This window comes from Filicampus tigris, chromosome 6, assembly GCF_054856515.1.
Source record: "Filicampus tigris isolate MCC_2025a chromosome 6, RoL_Ftig_1.0, whole genome shotgun sequence".
NCBI lineage: Eukaryota > Metazoa > Chordata > Actinopteri > Syngnathiformes > Syngnathidae > Filicampus > Filicampus tigris.
In genome coordinates, this window is record NC_141222.1 from 24738408 (window position 1) to 24755335 (window position 16928).

The 16928-nt window shown below is 41.7% G+C and overlaps 1 protein-coding gene and 1 long non-coding RNA gene across 4 annotated transcripts; one reads left to right on the forward strand and one right to left on the reverse strand.

Annotated features, from left to right (window-relative positions):
• Nucleotides 1-5281: 5281 nt before the first annotated feature.
• On the reverse strand, nucleotides 5282-8969 carry LOC147146375 (uncharacterized). Its single transcript, XR_015087182.1, has 3 exons — nucleotides 8566-8969; nucleotides 6726-6867; nucleotides 5282-6630 (listed from the first exon to the last, which is right to left on the reverse strand). It is a non-coding gene; the product is annotated as an uncharacterized LOC147146375 (long non-coding RNA).
• fbxo10 (F-box protein 10) lies at nucleotides 7875-16779 on the forward strand. Of its 3 annotated transcripts, none has more exons than XM_086033831.1 (11): nucleotides 7875-8220; nucleotides 8496-9099; nucleotides 9899-10675; nucleotides 11545-11694; nucleotides 12319-12455; nucleotides 13276-13346; nucleotides 13453-13605; nucleotides 13717-14067; nucleotides 14156-14466; nucleotides 14545-14732; nucleotides 14846-16779. In XM_086033831.1, exons 1-11 carry the CDS (start codon nucleotides 8186-8188, stop codon nucleotides 15024-15026), a joined length of 2958 nt encoding a protein of 985 aa, XP_085889957.1. In that variant the 5' UTR covers nucleotides 7875-8185; the 3' UTR covers nucleotides 15027-16779. The 3 variants fall into 3 exon arrangements, with proteins under 3 accessions (XP_085889957.1, XP_085889959.1, XP_085889958.1); XM_086033833.1 differs by having other exon boundaries at nucleotides 7875-8207; XM_086033832.1 differs by having other exon boundaries at nucleotides 7875-8163.
• The last annotated feature ends 149 nt before the right edge of the window (nucleotides 16780-16928 follow it).

The following is a 16928-nucleotide window of genomic DNA, read 5'->3' on the forward strand; positions in this document are numbered from 1 at the left end:
TGTCAGTTTTTTTTATACATCACAAAAACCTGGCCTTTGAACAGCCTGGGTTATGTCGACTTTTTATATCAACTATACGTAAGAAAATCAAAGGAAAACAACTCTACAGTACATAGCTGTACTCTATTGGATCTTAGAAGAACTTTTTTTTTTACCAGAAGGCGGCAATGTATATATCTTCTAAGCATGGTATTAGCCACAACATTACTTCCTCACCCTTAAGAGACAATAAAGTATTGGTTACGTTCATAACAAGCCCAAACATATATTGTTTATGAAATTGTGGGACACGCATGTTTGAATTCTATTGGATCTTTTTTTTATTTTCAGTCAGTTGGTGACATCTGCATGAAAGGATTAAAAATTCCCACATTCCAAAGTCTTACTGGTAGAGTGAAAGCTGTTATAGCTTCACAGTATGGGGTATGAACAACTCGGCCTGTTTTTTTGTACCAAAACTATTGCTCATAGTTTTGCGTGGTTCTGCTCTTGAGGTGTTTCTTCATTCCATAATACCTCTTTCACTTGTTAACCATTAGCCTTCTTTCTGGAAGGATAAATTATACCAGATATGGGCAACTTAAATACTGGACGGGGCCACAGTTTTTCATCACTGCTACTGGGGGGCCACATGCAGATGTATGACAAAAAAGCTATTGGACAAAATGCGTGCTCTTAATATATTTCATTTTTGAAAACACATTTTTCAATGCATGGATAAAAGATACACTACAAGATATCCTAACCCAACAACATAGGGCTTGACGCAAACAACAAAATAACCACATACTGTATTGTTTTTCCAGTGCAAAGGGCTCGCTTGCATATGACAGTTCAAGGATGGCACAAAACTGCTAAACAAGAAACCAACATTAAGTGCGAGAACACGTTTTGTAATTATTTTCACAAAAATCAATTCACTCAAATTTGTAATCTTATTGAGGGATGTTTGTTCTTCATATAAAAAAAAAATCCCCCCCCCCCCCCCCCACACACACACACACACACACACCACATATTTGAAACGAAAGCCTCACCGCGGCCAGACTAAATGTGTCTCCTCTTAGCATAGTAGGTAGTTTGACGAATTTGGTAGTCGCAAACGCTAACGGAAGCCCGTTTAAAATGATAATCGGACCGGCCTATAGGCAATTACGAGTTGGTCCGGCCAGACAAAATGGCGGATAAATGGACGCTGGAAGGGTACCCCGGCTGTAGGCGGAAGGTGATAAACGAACTGCAATTTTTTTTGTAAAATGCCCAGCTTTGCAAATTAACAATAGTCGAAACAAATTTACATTTGAGAAAACAAATTAAAAGCCAAAACACATTTACATTTAAGTAAACACATTAACAAAAGCTGAAACAAATGTACATTTCAGAAAAGAAATTCATCCATCCATCCATTTTCTATAACGCTTCTCCTCACAATGGTCGCGGGGCGCGCTGGAGCCAATCCCAGCTGTCTTCGGGCAGTAGGCGGGGGACACCCTGAATTGGTTGCCAGCCAATCACAGGGCAAGAAAAGAAATTCCCAAAAGTCAAACCGCATTTACATTTAAGAAAACAAATTCACAAAATCAGAAACACATTTATACTTAAGATAACAAATTAAAAGCCAAAACACATTTACATTTAAGAAAAGACTTTAACAAATGCTGTAACAAATTTACATTTAAGGGTCCAGGTAATGTTTGGTGGTCAAAAATGAAGTCACTTTACGCTGTTTTGTATGTCATGTGGTCGCTCTTTAGAGTGTTTAAAATGCACTGAACAGAGCGATTTAACATTTGCTGGATGTTCAATATTTGCTTAACATTCTGTCCTTCCATGCTCGTACTCTGCCTCACAGCACCATTTGCGACTGTTATGACATGCGTAGCACAGTAGGACAATATCGGGAACTGTCTGTCCAGAGATGGTGTCTGCATTTATTTTCACTATAGGAGCGGGCAAGGGAAGGACGGCCGATGCCACCCGAACCACCTGCGCGAGGCCGGGTGCCCCCTGACGGCGCGTGTCGCGGCCGCCGGTTGGTGTGGCGGTGGTGGTGGCTGGGACGCCAGCTGACCGGTGCGTCACGCCGGTCGATCCGCCGAGGGCGCTTGTCCAAGCTGAGGGAGGGAATGTGGAGCAGTGTTTTCGGGCCACTGCTAAAAACCTGAAGTCCCGGTACCGTTCCAAAATGACTGATGTCCATGGCAGGTGTGCGCAAAAAGATCGGTATCAGCAGCTCCTTCACGCCCGGACTCCGGATTTCTGCAGCTGAGGCTGTGATGACGCATGTCGCTTTACCGAGAAGTGGTTCACGTGCTGGCATACCCATCTAAATAATGGAAATTGCCCTGTTGGAACTTGTACAATTTTCGTGACAAATACGTTTATTCATGGAATACAACGCACTGAGTAAATCTCAACAAGGCATCGTTCATCATACCTGTTTCCTGTGAAATATGTTACAAGTAACTGGTGCAACTCCAGGTTACTCAACAGATTTAACAAGTACTACTACTAGAATCTGAATCTTTTTTTAAAAATTCCAATTCAAAGTTTTTGTTGTTCTCCAATCATTTCTGAAAGTATTACCTCTTTTTTTAAGAATTGTTTTTCCCCCTTAGGTAACAAACAGGTTTAATTCCAAAGTACAGCGACACATCAGAGACCCCAACATTGGCAAAATTGTTTAGTATAAGTGTAGAAATAAGTCTAAATTTAATTTAAAAAATAATTTACAATACCCTTTAAGTCAGGCTAAGGTGCATATAGGCTATCTAAGCTAATACGTGAAGAAATAATAAAAAAGCATTCATAAAACACAAACACCAATTTGATCATAAACATAGCATGCCATCTGTTAATTTCATACCAAATCATTAACCACAAATAAATCATGGAATCATAGACAGATTACATAAATGAACCCCAGTCCAGCAGATCTAAATTTGGTGTTTTGATTCCAGTTGTTATTTTCATGCGGACACTCTTATCAGACTGGGGGGAAAAAAAAGCAATCACACAGTTCAAATGACCATCAAGACTTTGACCATGGGGGGACAGAGGGAGGAGGGGGGGTTCAACATACCTGGTATTGGAGTAAACCAAAAGTAATTCAACATATTCATGTTACATTAATTTAGTATTATGGCACTTTGATTACATTACTAACTACGTTTTTAACAGGTAACCATAACTGTACGTATCCACGACCCGTCAGCCAACGCCCACCCACCCAACATATACATTTCAGGCCATGAAAAACGGTAATACCGTATCGGTCTGGGGGGCACCATCTGACTTTTCAGTTTAGGGCACCCAAAGGGGTAGCAATGGCCCTGACTACAACATGAGTAGGCCTAATAAATGTTGCGTATTTGGAATGATATGATGGACAGACATAGTACTTCCAAATTTTGAGGGAATTGTTTTTGTGAAAAAAAATTACAAAATGAGTTTAATGTTGGTTTCAGCAGCTTTGTGCCGTCCTTATATGCAAGAGAGCCCTAAAATATATAGTTGTGGGTAATTTGCCGTTTGCTTCAAGCCCTTTGTTGTTGGGTTTGGATAGTATATCTGTTATATGCATTGAAAAATGTATTATCAAAGATGAAATATACCGAAGGCACATATTTTGCACTTATGCACATATTTTGTCCAATAGTATTGTTCTGGTTAGGAAGTGTGTGGTCCTATTTGTGGCCCCCCAGTAGCAGAGATGAAAAAATGTGGCCCAATCCAGCATTTAAGTTGACCATGGCTGGTGTAATTTATTGTTCAAGGAAGAAGGCTAATGATTAACAAGCACTAGAAACCCTCCAAAGAACACAACCACGCAGTGATTTTCACAAAGTGAGCAATAGTTTTGGTATAATACCTTTTTTTTTTTTTTTTAAATAGACCGTGTTGGTATCCCGATTCCCACTTTTGCAGCTATAACAGCTCTCACTCTACCGGGAAGTAATGTGATGTGGGAATTTTTGTCCATTCATGTAGATGTCACCAACTGACTATCACAATAAAAGATCCAACCGCATTGCAACTTGTGAGTCCCACGATTTAATAAACAACATATGTTCAGGCTTGTGTTGAAGCTAACACATACCTTGTGGTCTATTAATAGAAGGATGAGGAAGCAATGCAAAAGCCAAAAGCCTGCTGAGTGGATAGACATTGCCACCTTCTGGTCAGAAAGCTCGGCTGTTCTAAGATATAAAGAGATATATAGATATATAGATATATAGATATATAGATAGATAGATAGATAACTGACAAAGATAAATAATTTCAAAATGTTTTCCGCCATTACCAACTACCTGTGTACTTCCTTTCCCTATTTACCTCTGTGATGTGTGTGCACACAATATGTACCTGTACAACTCAAATGAAAAACAAATCTTTCCTGGAGGGGAAAGTAAAAATAAGCAACTAAAATAATGTAGTTGAACAAGTGCGCACACCCCCGCTTTTGACCGGGGATGATTGTTGTTCATAAACAACCAATCGCATTCAAAATAATGATAACTGGAGTCACCATTTAAGATGTTCTGATTGAGCCCAAAGAAAGTTCAGATGTTCTTGTTACTAGAACGTTTTCTAGTTACTCGAACATCTGAACTTTTGAAAAGTGAACTACAATCTAGTAGGGTTTTATTTTTCTGCTGTCTCGAAGAAGCCTGAAGGCTTTTTGCTTGCACTGACAGGTGTTTGGAATTACCCCTTATCTCCCCCTTGACTAATGCTGCATTCGAGGAAGGTGGGAAGTCTGACTTTTACGATCACCGACCAGGAAAAGTGCACTGGAATGCCCCTTTGAACTAAAGGTCCGAATTGCAAAGTCGGGGGGGGGGAAGGACACCGACTTCATCCCCCGGATTCAATTTGACGTCTCCCAACAGCTTTGACTACCCGCCACCCCCCATGGAGACACTGACCATGGCAAAACAGAATTTACAAGATTGTAAACATATATGTTTATCTATCTGCATCTATTATTACAAAGTACATTCATTTAGTTTTTCCAAATAACTTCACGTGACACAATGTGATTTGTACTCACTGTGTGAGCATATGCCGTTAACTTCCTGCACAAAGTCATTTTTGGTGAAATTAATTAAATGCTTTGAAGATGAGATATTGATATTGCTTTATTTATATACAAAGTAAATAAAGGAAATAGAACAACAAACAATTTATCGGAATCGGACCCCTTTGTTGTTAACATTCACATCGAACGCTTTGAGGTCGAAACTAGTACAATTCGAGTGGGATAAATCAGACTTCCTGGAATGCAGCATAAGCGCCGGTTTCAGCTGAAGAAAAACAGACATGATTCTGCCAACAACATGCTTTATTGTAGGTATGGTGTTTTGGTAATGAACAGTGCTGTGTTTGTGTCTTAATATCTTTTAGAATTAGTGCCAAGACGCTCTACCTTAACCCTTGCATGGAGTTCGTATTTTTGTTTCTCAGCCAGTGTTGATGGGTCTGGTGGACCCGCTAGAGTTTGGGGTTTTCAAAACAACACAAGCAAATAATTCTCGGTTAAAATAATCAACATATGTTTATGTACAGTATAGGAAAATCCCATAACAGTGTTAGAGCACCATGATATGATATGCCAGGGATCATTTGGGTTTTTTTTTGTTTTGTTTGTTTTTTTACATTTTTTATTTATAATTTCCAACTTTTCCAAAACAAAACAAAAACAAACAAAAAAAAAAACCCTCTCTCTCCACGAAACAACAATAAATTCTAGATATAGAAAACATAATGAAGAACAAACAGGGACTCTGTTTAGTTCAATAACATTTCAAGCTGGGTCACAATGTTCAAAGGTCACAATGTTCATCTATTAATAGATTTGATTTTTTTTTTTAAATAAAAACTGAACACGGGTCACACAGACACGTGAACACCATACAAGGGTTAATTAATATCATCGGACAGTAATGCATTTTCCAACAAGTGTTGAGATTTCAAGTGTGTTTTTGCCAAATGTAGTTCGGCTTGAATGGTTTTCTTTATAAGAAAAGGTCGTCCTACCCCATAGTGCAGAATTATGAAGAGGGTACGTGATTGCTGTCCCACTTACAGTAGTTAACAGCCAGTACTTTTCATAAACTGCTGTAGCTCCTTCAATGTTCCTGTCAGCCTCTCTGACTAGTTTTCTTCTCATCTTTACATCAAATTTTTGGTCACATTTTCTTCACTGTATTGCATGGTATATTTCATGCCTTGGAAATTCTTATGTACCCTTCTTCTGACTGATACAGTTAAATCAGAGGTCTCAAACTCATCTTATGTGAGGGCCGCTGGGCGTGCCTGGGCCGCATCAAGTATTCCACCGAAAAGTGTTCAAGTATTTAAAAAAAAACGTTCATTTAAAAAGTGGAACTAATGTGAAAATGTAAGTATTAAACTGGTAAACTACATTTCAGGGGGAGTGGGCGGTGTTATAACTACTAACAACTAGTAAGATTTGCATACAGCCTCACTCCACTAATGCCTCCCCCACCCGAGTCTCTGCCCAAAGCCGCGCCCCTCAATAACTTGCACTGTATGTAACACGCACTGTAAACAAGACGTTAGCCACATCTGCTACGTTGATAGCATGACATTCATAATGGAGTGTTCCTGTAACACAAAATGTTTTCGGTTTGAAGCTTTATTTTTTGGGAATGTAAAATGGATTAAAAAAAAAAAAATCCAAAAAGAGGTGATGAATTTACCTGTTGAGCATAAATGTTGCTAATTCCACATTGCTTCAGAATTCTCTCGGCTGTCCAGGCAGGTCCCTCCACCTCTGAAAGGCAACGCTTATGCAGTGGCAATTCAGCGCTCGGGCGCCGCCAACCCGCCAAACTGAGTCACCTTCAAAGGGACGAAAATGAAATCATGACTATTAAATATTATCATAAAAACACTTTGAAATATATGTTTATCCGTTTTTTTTATTTTATATGAGCATGACAAATAGTTTACAGTTATTGATGGGTAAAATGTATTGATTGTTTATCATTATTGTATTGATCTCTGGCGTCTCAAAAGATGATTAAACTTCCAGTTTGAGCACACAATAATGCTGATAGATTCTTGTTATAGGTTTGACCTGCACAATTGGTCCTTGTACAAAACACAAGACAGTGTGGAGGTGATGAATTCCAGCAGACACTAGCCAATAGCGTTTAACGTGCCATGAAACCCTCCCACCAGATCCGAGTCAGTCTATTTGTCTATATATATATATATTTTTTCGTCTCATAATCTGTCCAATTCCTTCTTTTGTAGTTTCTTTGCTTTTTTTTTTCTAGTCTCATGCCCGGTTGTTGGTAAACAATATATTGACACTCTTTTACTTTCCTGATGGGGATATTCCGCCTTAGTTTCAGCAAAGCTCCAAAAACCAAAGGTAATAAATAGGTCATCGCGAGCCTGTTGGCGTGTGCCCATTATGAGTCTGCCTGTGAGTGCATGAGAAATAATTGATGCCTCAGTCACGCATCTCTTATTGGTTGTTTTTCCTCGGGTGCTGTGTTGTCTTGAAAATCCAAGTAGAGGCACAAGATGGGGCCAGAGAGGAATGTTTTGGGTTTTTTTCCCTGTTACTTAAGTACTACTGTCAAGCAATATTGACAACTTTGACAAATGTGATGGTGTTTTTTTTAATTGTAATTGCCGTTTTAAAATGTTGATTAATGTTCTCATCAATTGCAGGCAATGCATTCACGTGATTGACTTGTTCATGATCTCATCTTCAAGGATTTTAATGACTTTATCTAGCTCTAGAAATAAAAGAATTGTCTTCACACTTTTTATTTGAGGATAAATAATTTTCAAAATCTTTACAGTACACGGGTGTGGCGGGCCCCATAACTGCGTTTGCCTTGAGCCCCCAAGTAGCGACCCTGTTGATAAGCAGTGTGGAGGGGAGGCAGAATGTGAGGAGGACGACGGTTGCTGTCTTGTGACACTCACTCGTCTTGGGAAAGCGACAAAAGCCCGATCCGGACTTTCCAAGGAGAAGGAATGACTGTTATGTTCCCAATTCCGCTAGTATGGCGCTTTCGCACTTCGCAGCAGCCTGCCTGTACGCTTTGTTTTGAACTCTACAAGCAACTGGACGAAAGTCGCAGTCTTGTGCATCATGAGGGCGGACGGCTCCGAACCGTGAGTTCGTCGTGTTGACTCGATGTCTAAACAAGGCACAGCGGGTAAATTAAAATGGTAGGACTTTACCTTGGTAACGGATCTGCGTGAACATGTTAACTTTATAGTTAGCGCGGTTGACTGTTAACTAGCTTGCTAGGCTACTCGCTCAATCGATTGATTAGCGTCACGCGCATTTGACGGAATAGTGTACCGTACATGGTTTGTTAAGTCTATTTTCTTAACATAATAACTACAATGTCCCTCCCTTCGTTTTCACGCCAGCTGTTGTGTAACGGCTAACGGTTCACTGTTGTTTGGCGCGTGTGTGTGTATGTTGTCTCCTTGTGCAGCACCCCCGGCCCTGCTGTCATGGAGGTGGGCAGCCTCCCAGTGGAGCTGTGGAGGGTTATCTTAGCCTACCTGCCTCTCGCCGACCTGGGCCGCTGCTGCCAGGTGTGCCGCGCCTGGAGGGAGCTGGTCCTCTCTCTTGATAACACCCGCTGGAGGCAGCTGTGCCTCGGCTGCCCGGAGTGCCGACACCCCAACTGGCCCAGTAAGCCTCACCTGGAGCCCCCGTCGTGGAGGGAGGCCCTCAAGCAGCACGCCCTGGCCACCCGCACCTGGACTCAAAATGGACCGGAGCATCAGCCGACCGCCTGCCTCCTTTTATTCAGGCGTCGGAAAGACCGCAAGGTTTGGCATGTGGGTCCTGGGTTTGAGTTTGAGACCCTGCGTGGAGCTCTTGGGGTGGCGGGGCCTTATGACCGATTGGTTCTCCATCCGGGGGTGTATGAAGAGCAGGCTGAGGTGGCCCTCAAGGTGCCCGTGGAGCTGGTTGGACTGGGCAGGCTGGGTGAGGTGGCCCTCTTGGTGTGTATGGAACAGCAGTGCCCTACTGCCAGGCTGTGTAATCTGGTTTTCATGCCACCCTGGTTCTCCACCGTGGTCTATAAGGTGAGATAGTTTTTAGTTTAATCCATAACCACTGCTTTAGAATAATGACTCAAGTAAATGTAAACAGTAGTCCTTCAAGTAGCTACTTGAATATTTTAAGAGTGGAAAAAGTTCTGTGGGAAAAAAACTACTCAAGTACTGTGTAATTGGTGAGTAACTTTGCTTGTTTATTGAACAAACAAGTAATAAAAAATATTGCGAAGTAAAAACGATTTCAAAGTAGAGAAAGCACTTATTAGTCATCGTTAAACACAGATTACATGTTTAAAAGGAAGTTGGAAAAAGTAAAAAAAAAAAAAAACATATTTGTCCCTTGTTCTTGCATGACTTAATTTGTAACACAATAGGCAATTTCATATAGTGTATGCCAAAGAAAAAAAAGTCAACATATAAACATGCACATTTAGTGTGTATAACTGCACTTACAAATGTGTGTACATACAGTACTTGTATGTCAACAGCAGTTGAATGTTTGTGTTTTGAGTACAGGAAGTACTTGTATGCACAGCAATGCTGATTGCTCGTCGGAGTAACAAGTCTTTGTATGTGTAAACAATCTAAACTAGCATCTTTAGAGAGTCTCTGCTACTATTTTGTACTTATTTAATGTATGATTGTTAGGCCTTGGCAAAGGTCTGAACTTAGTGCTTTTCTAGTTAAAAGAATAAGGAATAGGCACAATCAAACTTTTTTTTTTTTTTTTTTTTAAACAAATGACGCATCATGCTGGTATTTCTAAAGAAATAGTTGGTGATAGTGTATGTGTAATTTGGTGTTTCTTTTCCGCCCTTTGTTGTAGACATCATGGGGTCATGTCCAACTGGATAACTGCAATTTTGAGGGAGCTCAACTGCAAGTCCGCGGGCCCGGGACTTGCCAGGCACGCTTTTGCTCCTTCTCGAAGGGCAGCTCTGTACATTTGCTCAGTGTGGCTCTCAGCCTACTGGACAGCTGTGACTTTTCTGGAAGCGATGCCGCTTCCGTCACCGTGGAAGGTTCACCCGTGTCCGAAAAGAACTGGGCTTGTAAATATATGGCTGCCCTGGCCAGGACATTTTCACCGTGTGGGAGCAATAATGGTGGCCCCCACAGAGGGAACTCCACTGATGGACCTTGTTCCGATGCTACTGTTAAAAAGGAGGACTGGAAGCAGGAAAATGGATTGGGTGCAGATGATCAGGGCACAGTGATCGTAGATGGATGGAGTGAAGTTGAGGATGGTGGGAACAAAGAGGGAGGTATCACCAAAACCACACTTTCACCGGATTATAAAATCCCATGTGACAACCATGGACTGGCCTACTTACTGAAGCCCCGTGCAGATGGCTCTCTGCCATCCGCCTCCTCCCCAAATCCCCCATGCGTGACTCCGGAACCCCTCACCCTTCAGCAGGAACTGGAGAGGGACCCAGATGCTCAGATGTTTGTGTCGTCCACTCTCGGCTGCCTCGTCCGGCGTTGTCTCTTCAGGGACGGGAAGGGAGGAGTGCATATGTCTAATTACGGACAAGCTCGACTGGAGGGCAACGTTTTCCGCTGTCTGAACTATGCTGTCAGATGCATCCAGAACTCCATAGTAAATATGGCCATGATTCAGGGGAACCATTGAAATCAAACACAATCCATTGCAGAAAGTAATCCATATAGAACTAGATTTGAATATAGACAGCTGATGTGGGGTTTTTTTTCCACGGTTGGGCAAGTCATCCGTGTCAGGAGGAATTTCGTCTTTGTCCGCAATTTGTGTCATTGTGTTAAATAAAATGTTATACATCAATAGTATTGATTTCAGTCGTGGACTTTTAACGTTCACGCTGCATGCATTTGCTCAGGCAAACCAACCACATACCTGCTTTCAAGTTTGCCATTGATCGACAGCTAGAGCTAGCCAAGGACAATCGTCTTATGGAGAGTGGGAGGGAGAGAAACGCACACAAGCACACATGCCCAGCACACACACACTAAAAATTGTGTGCCATGGGCGAGCAGAGACAGACGTGAGCCGTCAAGCCATACAAATGCAGTATATACAGTACACATATTGTGTTTTTCAACAATACTTAAGCATATTTATAATTTACCGGTGGATGAAATAGAAAAGAGGCATGGGCAAGGAAATTAAATGTTTTTTCAAAACTGCAAAGCTTAATCTGTCAAATGCTTATGGCCTCACGTCTGTCCATATGATACTTGATCAAGAAAAAAGTTGCCTTTTTTTTTTTTAAATACATCAGTTGTTATAATCAGGATTGAGGCAAAAAGCCAAAGAAAATCGACTTTAAACTCAGAAGTTTCATGCAAATTGTATATCTAATGGAGTGTTCAACCTCAGAGGTTCCCCTGGATCTTCTATCGTTCATATTCCTATTTAGAGCCGAATGGAAGGTCATTTATAGATGCAGCTGAGAACCCAATCAACCGAGCTCTCTTGTCAACCTCTTATAGATAGTGATGCTGCGAAACGAAGTGTGTGAGTGCAGAGCATCAGGCGTGTTCCTGCGGCTGTCGGCTCAGGGCCTCATCGCTGAAAATGACATCCACTCAAACGGGGAGGCCGGGTTGGACATCAGGAAAGGAGCAAACCCCATCATTGTGGTAACCGTCACACGGATTCCTTGAGCTGATGCAGCAGTGTTTTCATACTGCAGTTTGAGATTTTTCAGCGTAGTAGTTACTTTTTATTTTCATTTTGACTTTTAATTGTCAATTTGAGTTAGTAGTACGGTAATTCGTTTTTAGAGTGGTTAGGTTTTTTTCCGAAAATGCTTCGTTTCAGTTGACTTTTTATTAGTTTTAGTATTTGTTTTATACATGCAGTATTTATCGAGTGCATGAGTTAAAAAAAAAATAAAAAAGGTCCCAATTAGTATTGGGTAATAAAATAAAAAATTCCCAAACAGCTGTTCGACCTTCCTTCTTCCATACAGTCGTACAGTAATAATTTAAAATCAACCCTGAAAGTTCATGTATGAAATTAATTGACAAAATGTAGGACATTTTTCTTGAATTATAGTTTGTTAGTTTATGAAAATATGCTGTGTATGTGTAATTTCTGAAGGAACCACAATTGTGAATTTTTAGTTTCATTCAAGACAAGTGGAATCCTTGTTTCATTATTAAATTAAGTCGGTTGCATTCGTTTCTAAATTATAACTGACCTGTTTTACACCGTGCTTCTTTTTTTTTTTTTTTTCCCCTCTCTCTCCCTCAATCCCTTAGTGTAACAGAATACACAGTGGCTTGCGCTCTGGGGTTGTTGTGCTTGGCAATGGAAAGGGCTCACTTCGGAGCAACCGGATCTATAACAACAAGGAAGCAGGCGTGTATATCCTCTTCAGTGGGAACCCTGTTGTCTGGTAAGTGCAATCCCACATTGCATTTAATTATTTGCTTTGTTCTCACATTGTACAAAAAAAGCATTACTGTATGAAAACATTGGCGCACAAAGACCAGAAATACACAAAAAGCACATAGTGACTTTTAAGGGCAGGATTTTGAACAATTTTCGGGGTCACGCTATCAATGTTGAAGGTGGACGGGGAATTATTCCATCGCACACGAGATCTGTGATTATTTGCATACGCCGCAAATTCCCACCACGTAGAACCCGCTGCTGGGGTTGACTTAGAACGAGGACGGTTTTGCCCATGTGGCCAAGTTGTGCACCTACGCCTGCTGCTGGGACTGCCGAGTAACACCGAGTGAGAGGATATTTATATTTTTGGGGCAGGAAATGCCTTCGCCCGACAGCGAGCGAGCATTCAGCGGCTCATGACGACGCTCTTCTGTTCCGATGTTCTATTTTTATTCAGCGCTCTCAAAACAGTTGGGTTGAAAATAACACAATTTTGGGTCAAAAATGGACCAAAACACAAATCTCTTTCTTGCATTGTTTTGTACAAAACAGACCATTTTTGGGGTTGTTTTACACAAAACTAAACAACCAAGAAAGTTGGGTCAAATTGACCCAAGTTGTGCATCGGTCCATTTTTGACCCGAAATTGTGTTATTTTTAACCCGACTGTTTTTAGAGTGAGTATATGAACAGTCCATTATCCGTGAATATAGATTATTGCAAAGCGTTTTCTCTTCCCGTGAATTTTATTTCATTATATTATTAATACTTTATTATATTACATTTCTAGTTCCTTCCTTCATGTGCACCCTCTCTCTTAGTGGGAACCACATCTTCCAAGGGCAGGCAGCAGGAATTGCTATAAATGAGAATGGCAGAGGCATGGTTACGGGTAAGTCCAGCATTGGGGTGTATTTAATTTTATTTTTTTTCTTCCCCCCAGTGTGGCAAATGAAAACACATAAAGCACTCAGTCAACTTTTTATGATCAATTCCAGAAAATGTCATCAAGGAAAATCAGTGGGGAGGTGTTGACATCCGCAGAGGAGGTGACCCAGTCCTGAGGAATAACTACATCTGTCATGGGTACTCTGATGGCATTGTGGTGGGGGAGCGTGGCCGGGGACTCATTGAGGGGAACCATGTCTACTGTATGTTATCCCCTGATTTGATGTCAGTATCAGCAGCCACCGTCCTCTCCGTTTCGATGTTTGATTGTTTTTTTTTTGGTTTGTTTTTTTCTCGTTCTTTTCACTCGTTAGGCAACAAAGGCTGCGGCGTGTGGGTTATGTCCTCCAGCCTCCCGCAGCTCCTCGGAAACTACATCACCCACAACTGCATGTACGGCCTGGCCGTGTTCTGCAGGAAGGACCCAGAGAACATAGAAGCCCGGGAGGGGAATTGGCTGGCACACGATGGGGTCGGCGGGGACGACAGCGGTGACAGGAGGGGGATAGTAGAAGAAGACGGGAGGGAAGAGCAGGAGAACTTACATGAGGAAGGGGAACTCTTTGCGTGGGAGAGCGACCTTGACAGTGAGGATGAACGCCACTCAGCACGCCGCTCCATCAGTGTGGCGCTGGTGGAGAGCAATTGCATGAGCTTCAACGGAGGTAAATAAACATCCTTTGTACGTTTTGTTTTTAATTCCCATTTTCAATATTATATGTTTTCCCCATATTTCTCTCGCCCTCTGCGTAGCCGTGGGTCTGTATGTTAAAACCAGTGAGCCGCTCAATGTTTATGCCAACCTCGTCAACCGAAACAGGGGCGATGGCATTGCCCTGCTACAGAGCAGTCATCTGACCCGCCTGGTTGCCAACTGCGTTCTTGCAAACGTACGAGGGGGCGTTACAGTGGAGAAAGACTCCCGCGCGGAGCTTCGCAGTAACGGTATATACGAAAACAACGGCCACGGCGTCAACTTCGCCGGGATCGGACAGGTGGTGGAGAACGACGTGGTCGGAAACTGTGGCTACGGGATCCAAGTGTCTGGATGCGGCGATGTCAAGGTGTCGCATTCATATATTTTGACATTATCTGTCAAAACATTTTCATCAACGATATGACCGTCCACTTGTCATTTGCAGGTGCTGCGCAACCGTGTCCAACCAGCACTGGGTTGTGGCATCTCGATACTTGGACCAGTAAAAGCGGTGGTCACCGATAACCAGCTGTTCCAGGGCCACCCAGATAGCAAAAAAAGCCTTTTATACTTGGACCCTGGCAATGAGAGCTGTGTGTTACGCAACAACAGTATTTCAAGACATAATAGCAGGTATCTAGGCAACCCACGGTGTGCCAGACTGTCTCCAACACTGCATGTGCACTGAGCCAATGTTTTTTTTTTTATCTCTTCTTTTTTTTTTTTTTTTTTTTTTTTTTTTATAGCTGTACATCTGTCCCTCCTTGGGTTCTGGAAAACCCTCCCCCCCGTCCACCGGCTAGCTCACCTTCGGGCCTCTCCTCCTCCCAGTACCCTTCACGACTGGGAATCTCCATGACAACCAGGATCAGCGCCACTGTGGAGAGCGGTTGCCACAGTGGCAGCATGTTCTGCTCTATCCTGTGATAAAACTCAGAAGCACTTAAAAGTTTTTATTGAAAGAGGAAATCAACCCAAACATTTTTTTGGGGGGGGGGGGGGCGTGTCAGTGCACAGCAATTTTTAGATCCCTCCAGAGACGCTCAATCAGATTCAAGTCTGGACTCACAGAGTTGTGCTGAAGTCACTCCTTTGGGGTTGGCTGTGTGCTTACGGTCATCTTTTGGAAAGTAAAGCTTCGCCCCAGTCTGAGGTACTAAGCACTCTGGTGCAGGTTTTCATCCACGGTGTCTCTGTACATTACTACATTCATCTTTCCCTCATTCCTGAGTCCTGACTAGTCTCCCAGTTCCTACTGCTGAAAAAAATCCCCACATCATGATGCTGCCACCGCCATGCTTCACTGTAGGAATGGTATAGTCACTTTTTTTTAATGATTAACTCATTAAGTACCAGGCATTTTTAGACACTCTTTTACCGTAACGTTTGGAAAAAAAATATAAAACAAATTCCTGGGATTGAATGGCTGGACTGTGAAAAGACATGTATGTCTTTGGGATTGAATGCATTAATACATTTTACCCCCACCCCCCCAAAAAAAATCACTTTGTTGTGTTGTGTATTGAATTTTCAGGGGGGAAAAAAATGCAATTTTGGAATGAGGCTGTAATATAGAATGTGGAAAATTGAAAGTGCTGTGAATACTTTCCAGGTGCACTGTATCCTCTCGAGCGCTATGGGATCATTTCTGTGGCCACAGAAGATTCCTGATTTTGAATCATTTAGGCTTAATGTCAACCGAGTACAGTGTACTCGCGCTACATTAGCCAGCATACACCAGTATTTGGTGCAATTACACAAATGTCAATTTTGCACCGCAGGCCATAGTAGGCATCAAAAAAATTGAATGGTGATTCATGTTGAATATTATTAAAAGTGAATTTCATTTATATATCATAATATCCGGTTGAGATAATGTCTCTCTTGGTCTTTAAAACTTGGCCAGCAGCCACTAGCTTTGGTGAACCCGATGGACACAAAAAAAACGTATCTTAACCTCCGATTGCTTCTTATCACAACAAAGAATCTTGTCTTGACTTTAAAGGGTATCTTTATAGTTATTTTTTTTCCAGTGTTTGACCAATAGTAATCCCTAACTGACTTTTCTCACTAATTTGTGGTTGGTTGTCGAGTTTCTGTGACATAATCACAAAACATCACTGCATTAAATGTCAGATCTCTTATATTGTGTTTTTGTGTTGATACTGTCACAGCTGCTTCGAATTGACATTACAAGAAGTAGTCAGGTGGTCAAGTATGCTTTGTCCACAATTGGTCAAGTTTCAGACAAATATTTATAGTCGTTTATTGCTTTATGTCGACTTGCTTTGTTGTGTTCTGACCTTCATTCATGAAGGTTCTGGAAGGTAGTGGATTATCAAGGTGAAGTGTCTTAATTTTTCTATTCAAAATGACAGTGAGGGTCCAGTTTTAAAATGTTCTCTTTTTTTCATGCAAATAAGTGCTGGGTCCAGTTTTAAAATGTTCTCTTTTTTTTTTTTTTCATGCAAAATAAGTGGTGTAACTGTTTCTGTTCTGTTTGCTTGAACGACACGTGTACGTTTTCAAAGCCAAACAAGTCAGAGATGCCGCCTTCAATGTACGAGGTAAAGCTGTGCCTTGTTTGACCTTTAATGATAGTCGGAGGATGACCTTTATATGCAGAAAAAGCCAAGCTCTTGCTCCAGTCACTCTTAATAAATATCCTATCTTCGTGTGAGTCTCTGCTCCTGCAACCAAATCATTCAAATTCTTTCACACATTTGAATTTTTGTCACAGACGACCGAGGTGACAACCACCTAAAGAGGGTAGGACATGTTTAATGTGCAATATATGACATCGACTAATGTGCCTCTACGTTTTCCACC

Excerpts from the sequence above, each read along its gene's own strand:
- fbxo10 (XM_086033831.1), top strand. The coding sequence starts at position 8,186 with ATGTCTAAACAAGGCACAGCGGGTAAATTAAAATG. Across the intron at positions 8,221-8,495 it reads ACAGCGGGTAAATTAAAATG|CACCCCCGGCCCTGCTGTCA; the intron begins GTAGGACTTTAC and ends CTCCTTGTGCAG. Across the intron at positions 13,347-13,452 it reads TGGCAGAGGCATGGTTACGG|AAAATGTCATCAAGGAAAAT; the intron begins GTAAGTCCAGCA and ends GATCAATTCCAG.